The following is a 23928-nucleotide window of genomic DNA, read 5'->3' as shown; positions in this document are numbered from 1 at the left end:
GGTGTCTAACCCAGGGATGTGGGGCAAGAATTGGAGACTTGGTTTCTTAGCTGGTAAGGCTTCATTCTTATGTAGTCTAACTGGTTTAGAGGGAGGATTAAAAAAAAAGGTTGTCAAGAGGCCTGATGGCCAGCAACTTTCCCATGACCTAGCCTATCTCCTTTTCAGAGCTCTTTCTCAGTGCCAGTCTTACATTATCCAACTGTTGAATGGCATAGAGTCAGAATCCAAGGGTTATGTAAAGCAACTTCTGAGCATGAATCTCAACCTAGGCCCAGGATCACAGAGGGTCTTTCTAATCACTGCCATCTCATACTCGATTGCGTGACTTACTGTGATGTCACTCCATTTTTCATTCAGATTTTTCATTACTGCCACCAGCCTTGAAGGGAAGGTCTCATGATCAGCTTTCTGCTTCTTTCATTCTCTTGTACTGAGTCTTTAAAGGTACAGGGTACCCATCCTGACGTGACTTGTGTACGGATGGCTGCTTTTCCTTTATATGATTTTTATATATGTGTATACTTGCTTTGATTGGTTTGCTTGTTTTCTAACTGCTTCTAACTTTCACAACACTAAACTGCATGGTTGTTTAGTCCTGGTTGGGTTTACAGTATTGAAAACTTGATTTCTGCCATGAAAGTTTCTAACTAACTTATCAATGTTTTATAAAAAGTTTGTTTTGTATGCAGTGTTCTGAGATGCTCTCAGGTACACATATTAGTTGTAGACAGACATCCATGTCACAGAAACCATTACAGCGATAGGCTACTTTCCTGGTGTTCTTAGCAGAGAAGTCCAGGGTTGAATGGGCCACATAACTTCATTTTCATTCTTATGTAGAAGGATGGCTCTTCAAGGGGAAGGTTGGGACTTATGGACAAGACAACATCGGCAATGCTTTCAGTACCATGGCCTTACGTGTTGAGTAGCTAGAGTCTCCAAGACATTGGCTGAGAACTGTTCAGAAGCACCAATATGCCCCTAAACATTCCTTCAGTAAGGGAAAGTGGGATAGGGCCATCATGACCATACATAGGCTATGTCTACATTTGACTCTTTTCCTTAATATATTCCACTACTGCCACCCACAATATTGTCCCCTAGCAGTAGCAATAGAGGGAGCACTAGCAGAGACCACGAGGCAACAACTAGGATATGGCCACCTAATCCTGCTCAGAGCAGGTCAGGCTAACACATTTGCAGCTTTTGTGGCTACACAGCCTCTCCTACCGTAGCACTCCTACCATTGTTTGTCGCAGCAGACTGTTCTAGAGCAGCAATTCCCAAGTTTTTTGGACCACTATGACTCTGTCATCCCTCAAAATGTCTCACAGGGCACCTATGTTTCCCTTATCATCAAATTTGTAATTGAAAATACCAAAAAAATGGGGTTGTCACTTAGTGGAGCTCTTCTGGGCACAGGACTCAATGCAGACCACTTTACCAGAGCCACAGTTTGGGGACTCCTGTTTTAGAGAGTAGCTGGGGGAGACAGAGCTAGAAAGAAGTATGATTGTTTGGTAAGAAGGTAGACCGCCTTCTAAAAAATCTAAATGTCAGCAGTTGGGATCTTACAGATAACTCCCCGGTTGTTGATGTTCTGAAGGGTTTTATTTTTGAACCACTATACAACACCCACTCCCCCACCAAACCTCGGGGCTGTAGGAAAGGTATCCTCACATACATGTAAACATCCCTGGGAATCTCTGTTGCTCAGCTGGCTGCTGCTCACAGCCATGTTACAGTGAGCAGGGAGGGTGAATGAAAAAGAAAAAAAGCCCAGCTCTGCGTCTTGTAAGGTATAGGATGAACCTTTATCTTGATCCCACGCTCCCAGTCATATAGATTATAGAAAAACAGGGCTGAGGTCATCTAGCGCTTAGTTTATTTAATGTAAAAGGACCCTTTAGATCAGATTCTCCACCAGGGTACCATAAGCTTCTTTTTAAGGGTGCTCCTTGGTGCCCCACATTATTAGCACCATTAGATGAACAAACATGATTTGCAAGATAAACCCAGAGATTTCCAATAGGAATCCATAGTGTTAAAAACATTCTGACCTGCTATGGTCTTCTGAGTTCTTTGCACCAGAAGATTTGCTCTGTTATTTTTCTGAGCCAAAAATGAGTCAAAACTAAGAGCTGGCATTTTCTGATGAGTGTCTCAAGTATAAAAAGATTGAGAACCTCTGCTCTAAATAGTGTAAATTGCCCTTGGGAATTCACTGAGAGGAAATTAAAATCCAAGCAAGTACAAGCTTTCTGAAATGGACAATTATCCTGAGCACTTTTGTTGAAACTCTTATAGTCAAACTTTCCCCTTTTGAAGCTCACCCTCTCGTTCTTTTATTAAAATAGCCAATTTTTGCATACCACCAAGCTGGCCCATTTTAGCATTCATTTTTAAAGTCTCCTACCAGTGACTAAGATCACCAGTTCCTCTGGGACTGAAGGAATTGTATGTCATTGTGGAGCTTATGATATTATTGCTATTCTTACTGCTTCATATCAACCACAATACTCAGAGCACTGACTTCAGAGTCTGAATAAACAAATAACGGAAGGCCTTTTAAAAATAGATGACAGTTTAAACTTTCCAGTTATAAGCTCATTAAATAGAGGGCTGCATATAGCTCCAGTCATGCACACAACTGCTTCAGACCCAGAGTGGTGTGTAACCGAAAGAACAAGGCTGCTATAGAGACATTGTGTGCATCTACTTCTTGCATTGCTATAGCAGCACTGATCTTCTGTTGGCTCTGCAAGTGACTGAAGGACTGGAAGTACCCACCTTCATGGAGAATCCTATCTCTGCTTCCTTGTCCACCTGGATGATACTTGCTCTGAGATGAGAGGCTTCAGGTCTTTGATGAGTAGACAAGGACAGAGGCCCCCTAGTGCTCTGCAACCTGGGCCAAAAATAAAGCAGCCATTCAAATGACCTATATAGCAGATATCTTGCCTGTGGCTCATTCCAACTCCAGAGGGGGATGTGTGCTGTAAGGCAGGGCTTCCCAGCCTTTTCCTCAGCATGACCCTATTTAAACATTGGAAAATGTTTCCCCAAAATGATGCAAACATGATCAACAAGTCATAAATATGGCATTACAATGTGTATGGTCTTTGTATTTTTCATTTAAAACATTTAAAATCATTTACACTTCTTTTTAGATTAAAAATACAACATTGACAGCAAAGTATTAAAAAGCCATTAAATGCATTTATTTGACGTTTATTTAAATTGCTTTAACTGTGGGTTATATTTGCAGTGCTGCCATACCATTAAACAACCCTAGATGTCACAGTTGAGCATCTTTGCAATGCCATTTTTAGTTGCATCCCTAAGATTGGGAACTGCTGCTCTAAAGACAAACACTTCTGTCTGTTTCATGTATCAAATACAGTTTCATAGTTTCATAGTTAGTAGGGTCGGAAGGGACAGAGCAGATCATCAAGTCTGGCCCCCTGAGTACTGGGGTCAAACGACCCCAAGGTAGGAGACACCACTTCTCTTGGTAGTTGGTTCCAGATCCTAGCCACCCTGACAGTGAAGTAGCACCTCCTGATGTCTAATCTGAATTTACCCTCTGCCAGCTTGTGACCATTATTTCTAGTCACTCCTGGTAGTGCTCGGGGGAACAGGGACTCTCCCAATGTCTGCTGGTCCCCTCTGACTAGTTTGTAACAGGCCACTAGATCCCCCCTCAGCCTGCTCTTGTGGAGGCTGAACAAGTTCAGGTCTCATAGCCTCTCCTGGTAGGGCCTGTCTGGCTGCCCCCTGATCATGTGAGTGGCCCTCCTCTGGACCCTCTCCATGTTGTCTACATCCCTCCTGAAGTGTGGCACCCAGGACTGGACGCAGTACTCCAGCTGCGGCCTGACCAGTGCCACATAGAGGGGGAGGATCACCTCTTTGGACCTGCTCGAGATGCATCTGTGGATGCATGACAAGGTGCAGTTAGCCTTCCTGACTGCATCCCCACACTGCTGGCCCATGTTCATCTTGGCATCAATAATGACTCCAAGATCCTTTTCTGCCTCTGCACTGACGAGAAGGGAGTTCCCCAGCCTGTAGGTATGGTGCCGGTTGTTCCTCCCCAGGTGCATCACCTTGCACTTGTCAGTGTTGAAACCTATCCTGTTCTCATCCGCCCACCCCTGTAACCTGTCTAGGTCCAATTGTAGCCTATTCCTCCCATCTAGCATCCCCACATCCCCTCACATCTTAGTGTCATCAGCAAACTTGAACAGGGTGCTTTTTATCCCCTCATCCAAGCCGCTGATGAAGATGTTGAACAGTGCAGGCCCAAGGACCGAGCCTTGGGGAACCCCACTGCCCACATCTCTCCAGGTCGAAAATGACCCATCCACCACCACTCTCTGAGCACGACCCTCCGGCCAGTTAGTGACCCATTTGACTGTGTAGGTGTCAACACCACAGTCCCCCAGTTTTTTAATGAGAATGGGGTGAGAGACAGTGTTGAAGGCCTTCCTAAAGTCCAGAAAGACTATGTCCACTGCTACCCTGTGTGTAAGGATTTTGTGACCTGGTCATTGAAGGCCATCAGGTTGGAAGGCCGTGTTGGTTGCCCCTAAGCATAACCTCCCCCACTGGCCCCTTGTGGACATGTGCCAGGATAATTCTCTCAAAAAGTTTACTCAGGATTGAGGTATGACTAACTGGCCTATAGTTTCCCGGGTCCTCCTTCCTCCCTTTTTTGAAGATGGGAGGTGCCCGTGCTGTTTATGACAGTATTGCACTCCAGGGCTTTGTCTATACCACAGTAGTTCCAGGTTCCAGCGAGGACCAGCTGAGCATACCTGCCTATTTAAGTCCACACACCCTCCAAACACAGAAGCAAGCCAGTGAGGCTGTTCCTGGCTTATCCTCAGCCTCAGCTCTCAAGACAGGTAAGCTAGAAGATAGTTGTTTGAAGCAGAAGTGAAGGTGAGGAAAAAGAAACTACTTAGATATATAAAACTTTCTCTTAGAGACTAGCTAAAAATTTATCCAGAGTCCAGTGTATGGATTAACTGTAATTAGGCAGCACTTTTGTAGAGATAAAAGCACTTAAGGAAGTCTTACATTTGACATCTATCACAGTTGTGCCCAGAGATCAGAACCCAATTATTAAACTCATAGCTTTGAGCATCTATGTTGTGAAGGGAGGACACATCTGAATGACAGCTGCTTTGTGCTTTTTGTAAAGGGAGAATCAGTGTCCCTTCAATAAGTAATGAGTGGTTGGGACACCTTAGAGATATCTATGGGAATAATTCCAGAGCAGATATGGATAGCCTGAGAGTCTGGGGACTAACACAGTAAGGTTGCTGGATCAGCTGAACATTAGGCAGTGCAGAGAGGTATTTATTTGAAGTGGAAAAAATCTGTTATAATAGAAAGTCAGATGGATCAGTAAGTTTCCAGGACACACTGTTGGACCAGAGATGAGATGCTAGATTCAGGGATGGAAGACAGAACCCTTTCCCACAGGTATGTAAGAAGCTAAAACACAACATTTGGTTAATAGGGTGTTTAACGCTTCTTTTCTTCCTCCTATTCTTCTCCTCTTTGACAGGCGGAGACAGCAGCAAATCGTATCTGCAAGGTGCTGGCAGTCAATCAAGAGAATGAACAGCTCATGGAAGACTATGAAAAACTGGCCAGCGATGTAAGTGTCCATAGTGCTGTCAATTCCTGAACAGTGTATGCAGAGAAGAATTTAATTTAAACCCAGGATCCAGTGTCTAATACTGTAGAAGAAGGGTCATTTGACCTGTGGGCCACATCTAACCCAGAGCTAGGAGGCTTCGGCAGCATTTGGCAGTGGATGACTTCACATGTGCCATGCCACAGCTGGGCAGTGAGGAGAAGAGGCAGTGGTGTCCCGGTGTTGGCCTGTCTCAGACCTGATTTGGGTCATTTCAGCCCACTGACAGAAAAATGTTACCAACTGCTGCTTTAGAATATTAATGTTCCATGTTTTAGAAAGTAATTTTTCTTCCAGTCAGGAAAAATGAAATACTTTGAGTTAATGCCAATGGCAAATATAATCTCCTTTATCTTGATGGTAATCTGCAACAGAATAGGCAGCAGACTGCAGATTTTAATAAAAGAAATCACTGTATCACAAAATGAATGAGTTCTCTCTAAGGTGTCACTGCCTTCTGCCAAAAATTACAGGAAAAAGCAAGCATTTCTAAGATATGCTGTGCAGGATTGTATGACTTATAGCATCAGTCTTACAAACGGTATCCCAAAGACGTTACAGGGATAGGCAAGAAAGGAAATAAACATTCACTAATAGGTGGAATGAGTGAGTCTCTCAGATACAAGTGGGGAGGCTGTTCCAGATAACAAGAACTGCCAGATGAAGGCTCGCACGTTAACAGTGTTGAGACTACAGAAATGACCATACTCATGACCAGAAAACATCAGTAGTAGATAAGTGGAGGTGGGAGATTGAAGACCCCAGGGGGCCAGATAAAGCTGATTGGAACAAGACAACAAAAGACCTGGAGTACAAGGGGGGAGATTTTAATACTGATGCTGAATTGAAATCAGAATAAATAGAGTTGTTTTGGGAATGTATGTCATCATGTCCTGCTTCTTGGTGCTTACACAAGGCAGGGCATTCTGCTTACAGTGCCCCTTCTGCTAGCTCCCTATTAAGGAGCTGTTGATAAATGCAGACTGTTCTCTGAGACATGCTGACTTCCAGAAAGGTAACGTGAAAAAAAATAGGATTGGAGGTCAGAACTTCGTTTGTGTGAGATTAAGCGTTTTGAGTCAGGGAAGGCAAATGAATTACAGGACAGTAAAGGGAGCTAATATTCCCTGGTCAGGCTTTCAGTGTCCTTAAATCATACCACACAATTTGAAAACAGTTTGGTCTTGACACTACAGAACCAAACTATGAGTTAAGTGCATATAGAGGATTACAGTATTGTAACTATGTTCCTCAATATCAATGTATATATAGTGTAGACACCATAATGCTACTTCAACTGGTTGGCAGTCATTGCTTGAAATTCTTTGCCTTTGGCAGAACCCTGCTGGCAACAACCAGTTTCCAACTTAAAGCAGACAGACCTTGTTAAATTTAGAGGACGCACATAATTTTAACAAAATCTAAATTTGGGCTTAATCTTAAGTCATTTGAAGCTCTTCTGACCTTTGATATTGGTAGCTGCTGGAATGGATCCGCCGCACTATCCCTTGGCTGGAGAACCGGGCGCCAGAAAATACCATGCAAGCCATGCAACAGAAACTGGAAGATTTCCGGGACTACCGCCGCCTGCACAAACCCCCCAAGGTCCAGGAGAAGTGCCAGCTTGAGATCAATTTCAACACCTTGCAGACCAAGCTGCGACTCAGCAATAGGCCAGCATTCATGCCATCAGAGGGGAAAATGGTCTCGGTGAGTCTGACATACTGAGAGCGTGAGACCTCTGCCTTCCATTCCTAACCAACATTGACTTCTTTGAGCCCCAGGGCTGGGCAAAGTGTGACCATCTTCAGTGTAAACTACTAGTTCCTGTATGCACTATGCTGCAGGACATAGCTCTTTGAGACCTGTCATCTTCACAGATTATTCCTCTATAATGAAGTGGGAGCAGTTGCTCCCTGCTCAAATTATACAGATAAGCTGTCCCCCGCAGGCTCCTGGCAAATGTGAGTGGGTGAAGTTTGAGTGCACCTGCTTTGAGCCCACAAAGTAATTTTTTATTGATGTTCCATTTGAAGGACTGACCAAGAGGTGGGGGGTGGGGCATGGTAGAGACAGCCTCCCACTATACTTCATTTTATTCCTAGATACCTTAATACAGGTTCAGTGGTTCACCTCTCTTGAGTTCCATGCTTCTGCTCTATCCTGACCTGCTACATCAGGCCTATCAAATCACTGGCCCTCTCCAAATCTACATTTCACGACTTCTGAAGCCAAACTTAGGTTTCCTGTTGCTACACAACGATGAATGGAAATCTATAGCCATCTTGGCCGAATGCTCAGAGCATGATGCTGAAGAACCTTTCGCATCTTCTGAACCAGTCCCTTTCCCCTCACGCTGCTGTAACTTCTTCATCACTATAGGATATAAACAACGCATGGGCAGGCCTAGAGCAGGCTGAGAAAGGCTATGAGGAATGGCTTTTGAATGAGATCCGAAGGCTAGAGAGGCTGGACCACCTGGCTGAGAAGTTCCGGCAGAAAGCTTCTATTCACGAGTCCTGGACGGATGGTAATGCCAATCTTAATACTTCCCATTGCCTCTGAAAACACAGTCACCTATCTGAGGGCAGAGAGAGAGAGAGAGATTTCATAAGGGGTTATAGTATTAGCCCTTCACATCAAAAGACCTGGGTGCTGTTGGTTATTTTATTGTTAAATCTCAAATTAAAGAAAATACCTTGGTGTCCATTGCACGGTATGGTGCGGCACAATTGGCAGTCACTAAACTGGACAGATCCAGAGGAGCACAGGTAGAAGAGGGCGGTTTGTGAAAATGGAGTGAGATTGGCAGAGTCAGAGGAAGGAAATTTTATCACTGCAGCCAACACTCTGGCCTGGCTCAAACCAGTGATGTCTGTTCATCATTTGCACCTCTGCAAGCACCAAATCCACTCATCTTTGTAAGAGGAAAAAATAATATCAAATATTAATACTGAGAGGAGATACAAGTCTAAAGAAATAACAGTAACTTATAAAACAGGGGCATTAGAGGAATATATGCAAGAATTAGAACCCCATTCTTCCTAGGCCCTGTACAACCAAATAACACAGACACTCAGAATGGCCACCATTTTAAGAACAAGAGTGTCAGTGCATCTGTATCTTCTGAGCTGGGGAACTACTGGCTGGCCTCTGGCAAATACCAACCTTTGGTATGATGCCTGAAAGACACCATTGTGAATTTGCCTGCTTCACTATCCTTCCAGGAATTCTGTGGTCACATGGGTTACCGTTACAGTCCATAAAATATATGGTCTCTAAGCACAACATATTGCCCATTCTGACTGTGTTGCCTCATGCACTGCTTGCCTTTTCTGGGTCCATGCTGGAAATCTGAGTCTGGGGGCCTGTGAGCCTGATCAAGCTGGACTGAGCTGAGCAGTGTGCCTTTAATGCTTATGACTTACCACCCAGGAGTGGTGGTTTGAGACTGAGAAGTGTGGTTCTGCAGACTTGTGTGTCTTGCTTCTGCATGCTAGAACTGCTGTGTTTGGCATGGTAGTGGGTGCCTCGTGGGAAGGCAAGCCTGTCTGCCTTGGCATGGAGTAGGGATGCAAACTGATTTGCTTTGGGTCCCTCTTTCATTTCTCTGTTGTTTGGCTCCCTCTTTAGGCAAAGAGGCAATGCTGCAGCAGAAGGACTATGAAACAGCTACTCTGTCGGAGATCAAGGCCCTGCTTAAGAAACATGAGGCCTTTGAGAGCGACCTGGCTGCTCACCAGGACCGTGTGGAGCAGATTGCTGCTATTGCACAAGAACTCAAGTACGACAGCCTTCTGGCACCTAGTCTTTCCTCTGGGGTAGCACGGGGAACTGTGGAGATTAATCAGCTTTGCTGTTCTGCCCAGCAATATCATATACTGTCCCTGTCCAACATGTAGGAATATAGGACAACCCCAGCGCTGCTAGAGGGGGAGGGCACTGTTCTCCAGTAGGCTGGCACAGAAGTGCAGACAGGGACACTGACTAACCAGAGATGATGAACTGTGGGAGGGTAGGGTAATGTGCATGATTCTGAGATAGAAGTGGATGGAAATTCTGTCTCATTGTTCGGCCTTGCCCTCTTCCACCCTTGTGGGGTTTGAGAGCTGCTGCAGTTTTTCAGGGTGAGGAATAATAGTTTGTCTCTTATTACCATATTTTCTAGCATACACATGCCCTAAAATAAGATACAGGCTTTGTTTTTGAAAGGCAAAATGAAGAAAAAAACATCTTTCCATGTAGTAAGTAATGGAGTAGCAGCAGTTAGTACCCAAGCCTGCTTATTGTTCTGCTTCCTGTGGATTGCTTGAGTTAGTTTTGCCCAGCAGAAGCTTAAGCATCAGAAACTGCTATTACCATATTTCCTCACTTATAATGCACACTCCGATTTTTAGCAGCTGTTTTTGGGCGGAGAGGAGGAGAAGGTTGTATGTTGTATGCAAAAGAATACAGTAGTTTAACAGCAGCACCGCAGAGGCCAACCTGGAATCCTTTTCTCTCCTTTTCACATATCAAACCCTGGTTAGTCTGCTGGGGAGGGGAGAGTGATTCGTCGATCGCAGGTTGGTATGAGGTGAACTGTTTGATTTCATGCAGTAGCAGTTTTGTAAGGCCCCAGGCTTCCAGGAGCCCTGCACCAATCAGCTGGCCTAGCAGACTGAACACACTCCACTTCCCTGTCTGACCTAGCAGAAGCTGAATTTCCTTCCCTGCCTTCCCCTGCTGTTTGCTTGAAAAACTCAATTTAATGTCAGCTCTATTTCCTAGTGAGGGTGGCATGGGGGTTACAAGGAAAAATGAAGCCTCCTGGAAAGGGGAGGCTGGAGCATGTGAAAGCTGCGGTGTAGGCAGGCAAGAGGTGGCCAGTGTGGTTTGAGAAGGGAACTGGCTGAGGCCCTGTGTGTTACTTGGCAAGGGGCTCTGCACAACTTGGCCCTGTCTCCAGGTCCTCATTATTAAAGAATAAAACCTGCAATTCAAGCTCCAGGGCTGAGCTAACACCAGTGCTATTTAGGCTGGGGGTGGTGGGGAGTGTATTTCTATTTAGGCTGGGGGTGGTGGGGAGTGTATTTCTTTACAAAAACCAAGATTGTTGACTCACTCTTTCACCAGCACAGATTTGAAAATTTGCTCGTAAGTCCACTGCAGGAGTTTACCTGGGGTGTCAAAGCTTGGTTTCAGAAAGCAGAGATTAAAACTAAGGCAGACTGAGCCTGTGTGTTAGCCAAGCAGCCAAAGTGGTAAAATCCCTGCCAGGAGTGGGAAAGATTGGAGAAGCCTGGCTCTGGGCTCGAATAAAGTACCACACCTCAGAACATCTGAAAGGTGTAAGGGAACGGCAGGCTCAGTGCCTGTCCAAAGGCCACCCTCGGAGCTGGAGACTGGCTGCTTTGTTAGCATTCTCAACAAAGAAGCGAAATGCTGAATAAGCTGTGTGCTAGACTCCCCTGTTTCCTAGAGATGTACTGATGAGTCACGCATGAAAAATTGGTTGGGGGCTCTGGAGAAAGTCAGCACTGCTGCTGTCTGTGCAGGGCTTATTTAGGGAAACTAGAGGGTTTCACTCTCCAGGACTAACTGCTCAGCCCCTTTACATGTTTAGTTGGTCATCAAATCAGTTATTCCAATATTCCAAGGATGCTCAGCTGTATGCCCTCCCTCTTCCCCCAGAGGATTCCTAGCCGGCCTTCACCTTCCTGCATGGAGGTCTTTTTCTCTCCTGCTATATATACGCAGAAGTAAAAGAACTAAGTGGTACAAGATCCTGATCCACAACATAGCTGCATGCATCTTCTCCACCTCCTTGCTCTTAATGGATGTTGTCTTAGAGTGCCATGCTCTGGTCATTACAGGCAGTGCAGGTGGCACTGCGCATTACCCCATACTTTATATTTTGGGTCATTTTAAATGTGTTAATGTCCTGTGCACACCTGCTGTTCCTCCTTGCCCAGAGGGTGCTTCTCACACCCTGCATCCATTAGAATGAGTATAGGCTTATTTTTAATGTTTAATGAAGACTTTTTGTGCCCCCCACTCCACATATAAAGATGCAGGTCTGTAGCCAGCCTGATATTCTCTATTGGAGTTAATTAGGTATGCCTTCAAACTCAGAAACTACCAGCTTCCGGTTCAGATGGAAGTCTGCTTTTCTTTCCCAGGATACTTGTACAACTCTGCTCACTGGGCAGCCTTCCCCACTAATTGATAACAGATCACAGAGAAACAATGTATTTGGGTGATTTTTTTTACTTTAGAATCTCTGTGTTGCACTCTTCTGAGATCAATACACAGTATCATTGTGCAACAACTCTGGAACTGAACACCACTGGTCCCCCCAAAGATTCTCCTTTATAGGACTTGGGACATTTTGTCTGCTTTCGCGCTAAGGTTGATAGGGAGCTCTTGACGGATTGCTTCTCTGGGTGTCTGCTTACTTTTCTCTTTCCTTTTTCTTTTGTTAGTGAGCTGGATTATTACGACTCCCCAAGTGTCAATGCCCGGTGCCAGAAGATATGTGACCAGTGGGATAATCTGGGTGCCTTAACTCAGAAACGTAGAGAGGCCTTGGAGGTAAGATGTGTTCGCTGAAGTTAAACTGAGAGTCTAGAGCAGTGGTTCTCACCCTTTTTTGTACCAGGACCCATTTGTAAACATCAATGGCCAGCACCCCTCACTCCTGACCTGCTGCCCCCCCACCCCCAGGCCCCAGCCTCCCAGTGTGTGAGGCAAGGGGTGGGTGTATGGGGCATAGGGGGCCCCAAACAGCCGCTTGCAGGCTGGAACTCTGCCAGTCTGCAAAGGAAAATGAGTATCCATCTCCTTTAAAGGAGAATAAATGTTTAAAGTTTGTTGATCCAATTTTAAAGTTTGTTTGTGGCCCTTTCGTGTAGTCTTACGACCCATAGGTTGAGAAACGTGGCTCTAGAGGAAGCCTGCATTACTGCTGCCCCTGCTGGGCTTGTTCGGCTGATAGAGGAGCCTTTCAGCACTTTAAAGTATTATGCTAATATGGTAATCAAGCAGTTATCTCACTTCCTGTTTATAAGGATTCTCTTCTCTGTGGGTCACTGCTTCCCCGAGATTCTTCTCTGGCTGGCTGTCAGACTGAAACTTAGATTACATCTAGATGCAAACACCTGCCAGCTGTATGTTTCTGAAGTCCTAAAACATACAGATCTTGGCCCATTGCAATCCTAGGAGGTGCTGCTCCTGGCCCAAGGATCTCATAATCTTAGTGCAGGTCCAGTAACACAGTGCACAAGGGGATGGTGCAAGCCCAAAGCCCATGTGACATCTAAGAGACGTAAGAGTTGAATGGTTTTGTGAAGTTTACCACTGTTTCCTTCCTTCCCCCATGGCAAAAGACTAAGCATGTGGATCTGATGCATCCCTTGGAACAGGACATCATCACTGCCATTCCTAGCCATTACTCCAAAAGGAGATGGGAACCCTATAGCTCCTTGATGATATGTCTTGGAGATTACTAGACCAACTAGTAAAGCATACATTTTGGACCTTCTGTTGTTCCTCCTTACGAGGAACTTGGAAGTTGAGGGGCACGATGTACACAGACAATTATCTTCCCTCTTCCTCTCTCAAAATGTTTGCTGCCACTTGGACATAGCTGACTTGGAGATAACTTCCAAGGCTACTCTATGCCATAAATACAGGCGTAGCCTTCATTCTTAGTATGGATTCCTAACCAGCCGCAACATGTACTGACTTCCATCCTCAGGTATCCAATCCATTTACAAAGCTGGAGTGTCCATCTTAGTTAACTCATACTGGATTTCTATATTCCATATATCTGAGGCCAATAATACCATTAAGTGTGGGACCTCATCTTTGCATAAGCCTTTACATTCTCTTGAGTTTCCTACATCTTGTAACTGATTTGTTTGAAAAAACATCATTTTCTTAAATAGTGGCACCAGAGAAAAAGGAAAAGATTGTCCCTTCTGTAAGGTCATCATAACCATAAAATAGAATGCTGTGGTTCATGGAGTTGACTTAAATATTTTTAATTTGCATGTGCTTAAGTTAGCCTTTCAAGTACTCTGCCTAATTGCAGGAACACATCTAATAGTAACATCCTTCTGAGAACACAGTGGGGAACAGGCAACATATCAGAGAAAGTCTCTGCTTCAGCAAGCAGCAGAGTGTATTGTTTGGTGACTTTTCTCTAACCCTTTTTTTGTGTGTTGTGGGGGGAATTCCCAGAGGACAGAAAAGCTGCTGGAAACAATTGATCAGTTGTACCTGGAATATGCCAAACGAGCCGCCCCATTCAATAACTGGATGGAGGGGGCCATGGAGGATCTGCAGGACACCTTCATTGTTCACACCATAGAGGAGATCCAGGTATGTGCTAATCCTTCCCTAGAGATGCACTGTAGTGCACACAGATCAGGGTTCACTCTGTCTCAGGCTATGGAAGGTACAGTTGTTTTTCCCAGGGTGAATGTTATGGTGCTGCTTCTTCTTCCTAATGAACTTTAGCCAAAAATGGACCTTTCCTCCCACTCCGCTTCAGAAAAGGTGGGTACAAGCAAATATGAGCCAGGCCATTGTGGGGGACACAAGGACCTGAATATGGTTTTTTAGGACAAGGGAATTGCTTTTAAAAGATTGAGAATTAAGAGGATAACAAATTATCATCCTAATGAGCAAGGCTTTAACCTGAGCTGCTGTCAGGTTCTGCGTGCCACAGCTCCTCCAGCCCTTGTGTCTCTCTGATATGATGTGTTGGAACTGCTCTGGTCCCACTATTGGATGCAGCTGATCTGGACTGCTGTTCTGTGCTTCATTGCTAAGCATCAGTGAACTGGCATTCTCTCCTGCTTGCTATAGGGAGCCAAACTCTTCAATCATCCTTGGACCTACTGGAGGCTGCAGCTCAGCTGCCCCTCTCTGTCTGCAAGGCCACTTGTAAAGAGCTGGTGGTTGCTCTTCATAACCCATAGATCTGAAAGGGTGCTGCTTGCCCCCTCCTGGGTTCTTAATGGAAGTTCTTTTACTCCAGCTGAATGAGTGCTTGTGAAGACAACAGGCAATGCAAGTATTTGCTTGGATTATCCTTATTGAATGGGAGGAACAAGGTCTTCTTGCTCCATGATAACAGCTGATACATTGGTCACAATGCCAGCTCTGTGAGGATGATAGGAAGTTTCCAGAGTAGGTCACTGGCAGGCAGCTGACAGTGAGACTGCATGTGACCAGTGATGCATGGAACATTGCTGGCTTTTTAGGCCACAGTGCCCTGTAACTAGAGGTCTACTGAACTCAAGGTAACTGCCAGCTGATTTCACATGCAGATTATGGGGGCAGCAGCCATTTTCAGGGAAGGGTGCAGTGGTGGGTCTCCCATGTCTCTGATTACCCAAGGGGCCCCATTGGCCCCGCCTCACACTGCTGATTGGCTGCGAGGGCTGTCTGCAGCCAATCATCCATGAAGGACAGGAGCGCAGCCCCCCCTTTCTCCTGCCCCTCAAACCTCACCACCCCCCTGTCCTGGCCAGGCTGCACTGCCTAGTCACAGTGGCTACAAGGACTGCTTGCTCTGCCAAGGGAGCCAGCATTTTAATTTTGGTAACTTGCTTTTTTTACAGGGACAATTCCAAAAGCACGGAGCCTGCCTAAAATTAGGTTTTTGCCTATAACATCAATTCTAGGCAAGGTGTAATAAAAGGGTACCAACTTGGTATGAGCCCTGGTACTGAGCTGCTGCTGACTACTGAGTTCCCCCTTGACCAAAGGGTTTTCAACTCTAGTGCTATGGACCAAATCTAACAGAGATTGCATCTTGTGAGCATCTCCTCCCCTCCAGACTGATAACTATGTGGACTGTCTCGTACATTTGTACTTGTAGCCCTGTAGGTACTACAACTGTATTTATCAAGTAGTAAAGCAGTAAAATTACTATGTAGGATAGTAATTTAGGAAATTAATTAGGGTGCATATAACATAAGTGTGTGGTCAGTCATGCAGTCCACATACATTCTTCAGCTCTGCTTCCCCTTGTATGTGCACTGTTCCCCTTTCTGTCCCTGCACATGCTTTCTGCCTCCTGGGACCCTTTGCTGTCTCTCTTACAGATTTCTGTTCTGTTTGGAATTAAAAACCTATAGAATCAGCTGGAAATGAACCAGCACCAAGTGACTTACCAGCTCTCCATAAGTCATCATCAGGTGTTCCCCATGCCCCCAGTAGTTCTGGGATCATATTTTAGGAGCTGCAGCAATAAGAGAAATGCACTGCTTGTAGTCGGGTGGGGGGGGAGGCGAGGGAGCCTTTTTCAGCTGAAGAAGCACATTTTGCCATTGTGACCGTGGCAGCTTGTCTAGGCTGGAAGAAGTTTGCTTAATTCTCATGTTCTCTGAATAGACTAGGTCTCCCTCTGATGAGCCAGCTATAAATTCTCAGCTGTTCTGCTCTTTATCTGTGCACATCATAGTGTGTTAAATGTCACTGTGTGGCTATGTTGTGAGTAGGACTGGAGTAGATAGTCTTGTAGGCTCTTCTGGACATCTGGGTACCTGAGAACAAAGGAGACTGGACTCAGTCCTATGTGACTGTATTAAATATGGATCTAGGATATGAGGAAAGAAACTGCCCATTTGCCCTATCATTTTGTTACAAAATGAGACATAGGGGCTGAACAATCACACTGGTGGTCTGTTCTTCTTTCCAGAGGGGATGAACACCCACAGCTTTTGATCTGTCAACAAGGACCCCATGAAAACCAACCTACAAGAATCTAAAAGCAACAAGTATTTGACCATGTCTTGGGATTTGATGTCTGCTGCTGGTCACTATAGGATAGGTTATAATTTGCTGTTTAAAAATAGGCCGCAGAAGGGTGGGGTTAACAGGGCTAACCCCCTCAACTGGGCTGGTGACAGTGGCTCCAGTGCCACCGCCAGAGTGCCATGCTCAGTGCCTCCGCCATGTGCTCCTCCACCTCCATACGCACAGCACCAGTGTGCACCAGCCCCAAAGTGGCCCCAAGGGAGGGAGGGGCAGGGGCAGGCAGGCACACTCCGCATGACCCAGCCCCCCCCCCCCCAAGTAATATTTTCTAGTGCCACTTATGTGCATAAATGCCCATTGTTAAAACTTAAGCAACTATGAGAGTATGAGAAATGTTTTTCCCTCTTATGGACCAGCTTTTCCTGCAGCCTGATAATGTCCGTTTGCTTGGCTTTGGCCATAGGAGAGTTCCAGATCACGTTGTTCATAACACATTAATGTGGATGCTGTCCTGTAGCTAATACTTTCCCTACCTTTTCTCTGCTGTCACATTTGTTCTCCAGGGACTGACCACAGCCCATGAACAGTTCAAAGCCACTTTGCCAGATGCCGACAAGGAGCGACAAGCCATCCTGGGAATCCATAATGAAGTCTCAAAGATTGTCCAGACCTACCACGTCAACATGGCAGGAACCAACCCCTACACTACCATAACCCCACAGGAGATCAATGGCAAATGGGACCATGTGAGTTGCTTTCAGCTTTGCTTTTACATTGCAAGGGAAGAGGCTGTTAGCTTGTCTTAGCAAAGTGAATTGGTCACTCTAAAATCTCCAGTAGGAACTGTACAGAGACCCAAAACTTACTAAACTGCCAAAAGTAACTAGATAGTCATTGGACATTGACCTCAAATCAAAACCTATTATTGCTTATTTGGAGTACGTAGCTATCGACTGGAAAGCCTGTGCACTTCTCAGAGTGTGCACTTACCCAAGATCAGTGTGTGTAAAACAGTGTCTGTTAATTACAGCCTGCACTATAGTCAGTTTCACTAGTTATACAGTTAAACAGACTACAGTTAGGAAAAAGTAGACAGTGTGGCTGGTAGTTTTTTTGCACATCTGTGATGTATGCATTAACCAACATGCATATGTTTATGACGGCGTAAGGGATGGGCAGCAGCTTGGGACTGGCCTTGTGTTATATGCACAGAAGTGGAGGACACTATAGACATACCCACTCCCATTTCCTGCATTGCAGGTACCTCCACATGTATGACAAATATGCCATCCTGGTGGGTTTTTTTACTACAGGTGCGGCAGTTAGTTCCCCGGAGGGATCAGGCCCTGATGGAGGAACATGCACGCCAGCAACACAATGAACGGCTCCGCAAACAGTTTGGTGCTCAGGCTAACGTCATTGGACCCTGGATCCAAACCAAGATGGAGGTAGCATCTTGATTATTTTGAAACACTCTCCTCCCTTTTTCCCCTCCTCTACAACTTCAGCTGGCATTCTGAATGACCTCCTCTTTCAACCTCTGGGGACATCCTCCTGTCAGGCTTCAACCAGGCACACTGAATGGATAGAGTCCTGAGGTTGTCTCTGGGTACCCAGGTGCATGTATTTTTCCTTACCCACTCTCTGAAACAGATATTAAAAATATGACATAGACAAAGGGTATGGACACAACAACAGAATTATTATGGATTTACCTATCATTTTGCTCTGTAGCCACTTTATTTTATTATTATTTTATTATAAACAGATAAGTGACCTCTATCCCAAGCTGCCTGCTTGCAATAGGTGCTATTACAAAGCCTTAACACTAGATAGCAAGGAAACTGGTTTGCATCCTACAAGCAACCGCCGGAAAATAAAATTGGGAAGGGAGGGAATAACAAGCTGATAAGGGAGGGAATGCTAACTGGTACACTGCTGTGGTGCCATGGTGGAGCGATGTACACCACTGTAAGCCTGTGTCGTGTTCCCATTCTCCGTTTGCTGAATTTGTGTCCCTATGTCCACCAAAGTTAGAGATGCTGACCACTGAATGTATCTGAAGGTATTAACTTGCCTTACCCAAATATGACACAAGCTTGCTTTGTATAGCATGCTTTGAAATGCATGACAGACGAGAGAGAATGACATAGCTAAATAGCAGTGGGAGAGACATTTTAAAAGGAGAGGTTTTTTAGCTAAGATTTGGATGAAGGTAAGTGGAGCTAATGGAATGGAGAAACTTCAGGCTATTGCTGGTGGCAGACAGGGCAAAGAAGGCTCATAGAGGAAAATGTGTATGAAGAGTTCTGGCAGTAAGTGCTAGACACACAGAGATGTCGGGAAAAGAGAACAGTGAGTCAACAGCCAGAGTGATAAAGAACAAAGAATACTGTGCAGGGAAAGCGTCATGGAAAAATCTTCTTGACCTCTTCTTTAGCTGAGAGAAGGGAAGAATATTGGCCAGCTAAGTCCTGTCCTTTAAATAGCTATTATGATCATCATACTTTGAGAGTGGTTAGCCCAGCCTCTGTCTTTTATTGCCAGATGCTGCCAAATTAGTAATATCACCTCATTTGAACTGTCTGCAATGAAGTTGCTTCTCTGTATTCTGGAGAAATCTTCAGTGCTGAACTGCTAGCTCTTGTGCTTGGGTCCCTGATGCACTGGCTCCAGCAGGAACCCACCATCCATGCCTTCTGTGTGTGTATCTTTCCTCTGCAAAGTCATAAAGCTAAGCTCTCCTGTCTGACCTACACAACCTGTTCTTGAAGCATCTAGCCCATACAGGGAACTGTTGCAGATGAATAGCATGCAGGTTGATGCTTGTCTGTCTAATGGACCCAAATCTGTTGGTTTTGTTTATGCAGGAGATTGGCCGCATTTCTATAGAAATGCACGGGACTCTGGAGGACCAGCTCAACCACCTGCGGCAATATGAGAAGAGCATTGTGAATTACAAACCAAAGATTGACCAGCTGGAGGGAGACCACCAACAAATTCAGGAGGCTCTTATCTTTGACAACAAGCACACCAATTACACCATGGAGGTAAATGCCTTGCAGAGTATTCAGGCTGCAATGTGGTGGGGCAAGTATGCAGTCAGTCTAAGATGTATTAAGCCACGTGTGAATCACTAAGACCCGCTGTGATCCTCAGATAATCTGAATGTCCCTGTACACCCCTCCACCCCCTGCCCCATCTTTTTCAAAGCCTTGAGCTAAACCTGATCCTCATAGAGCTGAGTTGCTGACAGTGCTGCTCAACTCACAGGGTAATGCCAAACCATCTCAAATCTGACCTGCAGTACTTCATGTTAATCCAGTCCTGAGTGTTCCCTGAGCTCAGTGTGAGCTTGGACTAGATGGGGACTAATAAAGACCAGCCATACATAATGAAAATTTACCTGACACCTATTAGCCTGCCAGTTGCTTAGCCAGAGGCCTTGATTTAAGAGCCACAATGAAAGTACTGGCATGGGGATGATGTGGTTATGTATTATTTGTAGGATTGGTCAGAAAAATTACAAAAAAGCATTTTTTTAAATTGGAATTGGTAACGATTAACATGTTTGAATCGGAGCTACCAGAGGGAGACAGTGCCACTTTTCAATAAAACATTATCCTCTTCCTCCCTTAGCATATCCGAGTGGGATGGGAGCAGCTACTTACAACGATTGCCAGAACCATCAATGAAGTGGAAAATCAGATTCTGACCCGCGATGCCAAAGGAATCAGCCAGGAGCAAATGAATGAATTCCGGGCCTCTTTCAACCATTTTGACAGGGTAAAAGTCAGGGCCTCCTGCAGCGCATGTGACTACAGGCTTCCTCCTAGGATTGGCTTAGCATTAGCAACCAATCAGTCACTGCAGTAGAATGAACACCACAGTAGACTCTTCTAGGCCAGAGCTCATGAGCATTCAGCTCTTTAAAGTTAGGTAACCATTTAGGCTGGTCTGTTCACCTGGCAAGAAAGAAGGTTTGTCTGAACCATGAGATTCCTGACTGAGATAAGACACTGGGAAAGTCTGGGGCTTATTTAGGAGATGGATCATTTCCCCTTATCTCTGTATAGTGGATGAGTATTTTGATTTATGCACAAAGTTAGGATTTTGAGGGGTGATATCTTTTATTGGATCAACTGCATGGTTTGAAACAAGTTAAATACACTTTTGAAGATAAGATCTCCTGAAGAAGAATGTCATGCATTCAAAAGCTTGTCTAACTTGATCTTTTATTGAATGAACTGCATGGTTGGGATAAAGTTAAACAAGGTTTTGAATTCAAGACATTCTTCCTCAGGAAACCTTGCATATGAAAGTTTATCTAAATTCATTTAATCCATGCAGTTGGTCTAATAAAAGACCCCCATAATTCTTGACTCTCATATAATTCCTGGATCATCGTAACTACAACATCACTCTAGCACTACTATTTTGATTTTGAAATCTGTCAGCACCCAGCCTCTGAGTTATCATATAAGTGCCATGTCTAGTAGAGCAATCCGTGTAAGACAGTAGAATATGAGGCTGTTCTGACTCCTAAACAAGTACCAAACCCCTAGCAAGCACAGTAATAAGAAAAGTTGGATGAGGGGGACAAAAAATTCCTCTAACCCTCGAGCCTGTCACCCCTTCAGCTGGACTCATCATTTGTATCTAGGAGATGTATGATTAGTGGAAGCACTCCAGCTAAACTTCAGCAAGGTCATAGAGGAGACAGAAATGGTCCCAAACCATTTAGGATTCTCTTAGTTTCATACCATCACCCTGAATGCCATCCAGAAACCTACTGGCAGCCAGTGTAGAGATGCCAGAGAAGCAGTGTGAAGGTTTTGTGCTCCTAGCACTTGCTAAGCCTGCCACAGCTCTGTCAGCTTTAGTGCCTTAATGGTCTCAGGAGGTATCACCATGTAGAGTAAATTCCTACAGTCTAATTTCAAGGAGATGTATAGGGTGTTGTATATCCAAATAGCTAGTGACCATCTTAAGTCTTCCTTATGTTGCCCAATGGTCCTCTCTTTTTAGCTATGTTACCCAATGTGTAACCCTTGAGAACAGGCCTTTCTCAACAATATCAGATACAAAAGGAGGAGGCAACAGTGATGAAATCAGAAGGAAAAACTTGGCTGTTCTTGGCAAGGAGTAAATCAGATGGAAGCTGGCCCTGCAGTCCTACCAGAAACTTCCCTCTTCCAGCCTCTGTGGTCTGCCAAGATGGTGACTGCAGGCAGGAAACCCATTCACACTGCCTCCGCACTAAAGTTCTACTTTTGTGCGTGGAAGCCCTAACTTTTGTGTAATTCATGGCTGTGAACACATGCCAGCTTACAACACTTTGGGACTCTGAACCAAAAAGAGACTGGCATATGCTGCTGAACTATGGTGGCTGGCATGCAGGAGACACTGCTGTAAGAATGCTCACAGTTGCCAGGTGGGCCTTGCAAAAACACCAAGGAAATGGACATAATACATGAATGAAGGAATACTGTTTCCATCTTCAGTGTTTTTCCCTGCATAATAGCAAAGGCAGTGCCTACATAAAACCAGAGGTGCTACTTTCAGTGTAGAGCACTTCAGAAAGCTCAGCCAGCTGCAGCTCTGCTTTCAGAGGCAGACATCATAGAGCTAGGGGTGGTATCATGTCCCAAAGCTTCAGCTGTTTTTACCTTGGGTGTTCTCAAGGAAACCCTGGATTTTCAGGAGCACACCAGGCACTCCAACAGCTGAGCTCCTGTGGGGAGCTAGCCTGTTCCTTGACTAGAAACACCTGGCTTTTGACAGCAAGGCAGTAGTATTTATGGCCTGTCTGCTTTCCTGCACACTGGGTTACTTTTGATACATGCAGGGTTTCTGGCACAGCTGAGGAAAAGAACAGTGATTCAATTGGAAAAAGTAGATTTTAAAGCCCAACTGTCCTGGGTGTTTGAATGCTGGTGAGATGTTACGAGCTCTCTGAGAAGCAACTGTTCTGAGAGCATTTTTAGCACATCCTGAAATGTCATTGTGGTATCTAACTTTGTGCACTTTTTTTCTTCCCTGTCTCTCTGTCTGCATGTCATTCTTTCTCTGCCCCTCTCCTCTCCTCACCCACGGCATGGTGCACCTGCTTTGTTGTCCTTTCACCTTCTTTGATCTTCTCTCTATTTTTCTTACCTTTGCCCCACATCATCACTCCACTGGCACTGCATGCCCTGCTGCCTTGGCACACTGCATAACTAGGACCACTCCGGCACACTTGGCCCCGAGGAGTTCAAAGCCTGCCTGATCAGCTTGGGTTACGATATTGGAAACGATGCGCAGGTACTGAATGCTAGTGGTGAATGCAGCCAGATGTTGAACTATGAGGAAATAACAGTTTTCTCCTCTCTCTTCTTTTTTATTTTAATCCATGTGTCATTGTTGTTTTTGTTTATTACTGTACATGCATCACTGTCTTCCATTCTGCCTTTCCTGTTAATATATTTTCCTATTTACCCCTTTTAACTGCCTTAATCTGTCATCTTGGGTGAACTCCTTTTTTGTCTTTACCAACTCCTTTGACTTCTGTTTCCATTAATTTTCTTGGTCCTTTTTTCTATTTATCAATCCATCTCACTTGATCTCTTCATACCTTGTTCCTTTTTATCTCCCATATGTTTCCCATATGCAAACTATTCCATTCCCAATACGTTTTTACCCTTTCACGATTTCTCAAACCGTTTTTATTGCACTGTTCTTTATTGTCCTATAAATCCTGTCTTCCATCCTTTCCCCCCTTCCCCCCCCCAATCCATCCTTGGCAATATCTCTTGTCAATTCATTTTTCCTGGACTGGTTTCCGTTTTCTCTTTCTTGGCTTCTTCCATCTTTGCATCACTCCCTGTAGAAGAAGACTGGCATGATGGATAGTGAAGATTTCCGAGCCTGCCTTATCTCCATGGGTTACAATATGGTAATGTCACTCCTGTTCACAATAATTCATATGGCTCTCCACAAGGGGGAAGGGAAAACACTTGTAATGAATCCAGGTAAAAGATACCTTACTTCTGACACTTCATCTGTGGAAAGCAAATGTTGCAATAGCTAAACTTGTGTATGTACATGTTTGAGAAAGTGAGTTTAAATCTGTGAACCACACCTGTAACTAGATAGGAAAGAACGTGAGAGTTACATCCAGTGTCTTTCAGATAAGAATTCTATTTGGCAGACTTGATGTTTTAAACTGGAAGAAGGAACAGCACAGCTGCTCAACTGCTGTGATCATTGTATGCAGCAACCCTGTAACTTCCCTAGCAATAATAGTGGGATTCTTGTAGAAATCTACACAACAGGCTGATTTTTCTTTAACTTCAGAATTGAAACAAAAATGTCCACATAGGAAGATTTTTTTAATGAATTTTCTGCACACAGCATGGTTGTAACCATCCATATAACAGAACATTGCAAAGTGCAGTGCCATGTGGGTAACAAATTGATCCCGA

At 44.8% G+C, this 23928-nt stretch overlaps 1 protein-coding gene across 4 annotated transcripts in view; it reads left to right on the top strand.

Moving 5' to 3' along the window:
* Positions 1-23928, top strand: part of ACTN1 (actinin alpha 1) — a 137986-nt gene that overhangs the window by 108291 nt on the left and 5767 nt on the right. For 2 of the 4 annotated variants that reach the window (XM_090033216.1, XM_090033215.1), the window contains exons 9-20: positions 5582-5674; positions 7193-7423; positions 8096-8243; positions 9347-9497; positions 12178-12286; positions 13937-14077; positions 17029-17211; positions 17779-17913; positions 19336-19515; positions 20105-20251; positions 22688-22768; positions 23334-23399. In XM_090033216.1, the coding sequence (XP_089889342.1) occupies positions 5582-5674; positions 7193-7423; positions 8096-8243; positions 9347-9497; positions 12178-12286; positions 13937-14077; positions 17029-17211; positions 17779-17913; positions 19336-19515; positions 20105-20251; positions 22688-22768; positions 23334-23399 (1665 nt within the window). The remainder of the gene's footprint in view (positions 1-5581; positions 5675-7192; positions 7424-8095; positions 8244-9346; positions 9498-12177; positions 12287-13936; positions 14078-17028; positions 17212-17778; positions 17914-19335; positions 19516-20104; positions 20252-22687; positions 22769-23333; positions 23400-23928) is intronic. The other 2 variants (XM_090033213.1, XM_090033214.1) reach the window with 1 other exon arrangement.

Source organism: Crocodylus siamensis, chromosome 2 (assembly GCF_052110815.1).
Source record: "Crocodylus siamensis isolate JL-2025a chromosome 2, ASM5211081v1, whole genome shotgun sequence".
NCBI classification, from domain to species: domain Eukaryota; kingdom Metazoa; phylum Chordata; order Crocodylia; family Crocodylidae; genus Crocodylus; species Crocodylus siamensis.
The sequence above is the reverse complement of the archived record's forward strand: the minus strand, read 5'-3'. Positions and strand labels throughout refer to the sequence as shown.